At 31.5% G+C, this 3,332-nt stretch overlaps 1 protein-coding gene across 1 annotated transcript in view; it reads right to left on the bottom strand.

Moving 5' to 3' along the window:
- The window catches only part of LOC106466718 (coatomer subunit alpha-like), a 40,971-nt gene that overhangs the window by 30,408 nt on the left and 7,231 nt on the right, over positions 1 to 3,332 (bottom strand). The window contains exons 3-4 of the mRNA XM_013927017.2: positions 1,591 to 1,762; positions 332 to 652 (exon numbers count right to left, since the gene is read on the bottom strand). Coding sequence (XP_013782471.1) covers positions 332 to 652; positions 1,591 to 1,762 — 493 coding nt within the window. The remainder of the gene's footprint in view (positions 1 to 331; positions 653 to 1,590; positions 1,763 to 3,332) is intronic.

Here is a 3,332-nt window from a genome sequence, read left to right as displayed (position 1 = left end):
AAAAAAAAAGGTTATGAAAAAGGGTTGGCAGAAAAATGTAGAAATTAATAGTAAGAATTTCTTCAAACATATTAAGAGCAGGCAAAATGTTAATATGGGAGTTAGGTATTTTAAGGATGATACAGGAAGGCTAATATCTGAGGGTTATTAAATTCTACCTTTTCTTCCAGTTCTACTAATGAATATTCAAGCAATATTCCTCATCCTGAACAGTTTCTAGATGGAAACAAAATTGAACAAGATAATTACATTAATTTTTAGTTGGTAAGAAAAATGGAGAAGTTTAAAGATTGATAAAGCTCCTGGATCAGAAAATATTTACCAAACTTACTTGAAAACAGGACTTCTACTTCCTGCTCGAAGCTGAAACACGGCTCTATCCTTAGAAGTAGTGAAGTCAAGCTTCCTGAGATGTTTTTCTTTAACATAATAGAGAATGTTACCGTAAACGGCAAAGGCAGGTCTTTCCCGCTCCAATTTAAAAATTATCATTCCACTGTCATGTCCTGCTGCAAAGATGTTGAGACTAGGATGAGCAGTCAAGATCCAGAAACGATCGTGATCCCTACGGAATGTGTGTAGACAGGTTCGTTTGGACATGTCCCACACACGAATACTTTTGTCCTCAGAATTGCTAAGAATAAGTTCTTGTCTGAAAAAAATATTAAAAATTTCAATAAAGATACCTACTCAAGCTTATTCAAATATAAATGATATTCAAAAAGAATTTAACACACTGTATTATTAAAATGTTTTGCTGTAGTATGTCATGTGCCATTGGGATCTTATGATGCCATTTCAACTCGTTGCCTTTATGAAGGTGCTTGTGAAGACAAGAAAATTCATATCTGCCTTGTATGAAATATTTAGTTGAACCAACTTCTATTTTTAAGTAATTCAAAATAAATTACAAGATTAGTCGAGCATGAAATTGTGAAGAAAACAGACAATTAGTTAAACCATATTTTTTCTGCTTCCGATGGAATTAATGAAAAGGGAGAAAAAAAATGTGAAACTACAGTATCAGAAATATTCTTAGACACATTACATAATTTTGTTTGTTTTTTAAAGTTGAAAACAACAACCTGATAATGCCAGTTATCCCAATCATAATTATTACTGATTTTAGGAAAGCTTATGCTTTGCTCTCAAGCCCTTCCTTACTTGAACAAAAAAACAAACTATAATGTATATGAGAAACCTGATTTTTTAAACTGTTTGTATGTCATTGTAAACAGAGTGTAAACTGATGAATTTTCTTTCCATTTGGTTTGCTTTATGGCTCTTGGAAATTTACTTGGGATAGATGAGTTTTAAAGAGTTACAGAAATTTAGCATTTACCTTTAACTATTTAAAAACTTGGTTTCCCTTGTTTTTGTAAATTCACCTCTTTAATCCCCTGGAGGGGATACTTATAATGGAAAGTTGTCACAAACTTCAGATGCAGGTTTGCATTATAAGCTTTGACATCTAATAGTACAGTATTTTGTCAGTTTTATATTTCTCTGCATTCAAAATAAGTGACAATGGAACTTTATTAAATATTGATTTAGTACACTTCATTAAATATTATAAAAAGACAAACAAACCTGGGATGAAATGTGACACAAGACACATTGTTATAATGTCCACGACATGTGTCAACTTCCCATGCTTTGGAATCATTCATTCTCCAAAGTTTTATCTGTCTATCATCTGCTCCAGACACAATCAGAGGCATTGTTGGATGAAACGCTGCCCAGTTAACCCCTCGGTCATGCCCTAAAGGAAATATTCAAGTCACAAATTTGAAACTAGAGAGTTATTTCTAACTAAATCTCATGCACTGAGTAACTTGAACTAAATAAGAATTAGCATAAAGAATTAAAAAGAAAATGCTTAAAAAATACCTGGGTTTAACCTCAACCACTTTCATTTGCTCAAAGCTAGAGGTTCAATAATATTTGTCCATAATTGAGATTCAGGAAATATTCAAAACTTAAAATACAAACTTCTAATATCCTGGGGGTGGAGTAAGTCCAATCTTTACTGCAGTTTTTTGTTGAGTAGAGAAAAAAAAAGGCTAAATTTTCAATAAATAATATATATAAGACTAGCAGATGCCCATTAAAACAATTCAACAGTAATTTACCTAAAAACAGTGACATATAAATATAAAATGTGCAGTCAACCCAGGATGTATATGCAATATGGTTATCTAGTGAGCTGTTTACAACCATCTTTTTTCCTTTCAATAATGAAAACTGCATTGCTTTGTTTTTAAGCAAAGGAGACTGAATACAATGCATTGTTGGTAAAAATCTTTGGTTTTTCGATGCAATGGGTAAATATTATAGTAGTGCTGGGATTTTTTCCACTGGATGCCACTGTTCCTTGTCATTTTACTGAGTGCAAGAAAAGACCTCTACAGAAGTAAGCCCTTTATAACAATTGCCATTTCTATAAGAAGTGTCAAAGGGAAGATAATTTGATTCAAATCAATTCACTCATCATGGTACAATAAAATCATGCATATATATATAATACCGACAGGAAAAATAAAAAAATACATATAAACTGAACAACAACAAATATATACTCAAACAAATGTTGCTCTCTTAATAATTTTTTTCCATTCATGCTCCTATCTATTTCTTTCAATCAGTCAACGCAAGAATTCCCATTTTTTTTGTAAAATTTGTTCAGAAAAAAAAACAACCTTTTTTGTTCTTAATAAGTTTTTTCTAAGATGGACCATTCAGCACATATGAAGATTGATGGATCGATGTATGAAATTTAAGGAGTTGCAAAACATGAATAATTTTCTTATTATGTATGCTAGAAAAAGAAGCATTTTTTTCTATGATTAATCATCAGGAGAGACAGAGCAAGACAGACAAACAAAAATTTGGCTATTATATATATATATAAATTGAACTAGATGATCACAATACTTCTGAGCTTAAGAAAGATTGGGAAGTTTAACAGATGATAAGGCTCCTGGGCAAGATAATATTTCCCCCAAAGTTTTGAAAAATGTTAAAGATTAGTTATATGAGTCACTTACCACTATTTCTTTAAGTCCTCGGATAGTGGGCAGGTGGCAAAGGATAGGAAGTTGGATAATGTTACTACTCTTTTCAAGGGAAATGATAAAATTTGTGCTGGTCATTATAGATCTATTAGTTTTACATCAGTGGTGAGTAAAGTTTTTGAAAGTCTGATAAAAGATGATTTGCAAAATCATTTAACAAAGTTTAAGATTTTGTTGGATAGTCAACATGGTTTCATCGACAATCAAGGGCAAGAAAAAAGAAGATTGGGTAAGTACTTTATTTCTTGTTTTTCATAT

This window comes from Limulus polyphemus, unplaced genomic scaffold (genome assembly GCF_000517525.1).
Source record: "Limulus polyphemus unplaced genomic scaffold, Limulus_polyphemus-2.1.2 Scaffold2358, whole genome shotgun sequence".
In the NCBI taxonomy this organism is placed as follows: Eukaryota; Metazoa; Arthropoda; class Merostomata; order Xiphosura; family Limulidae; genus Limulus; species Limulus polyphemus.
Note: the sequence above shows the minus strand (reverse complement) of the source record. Positions and strands in the feature narration are given on the sequence as shown.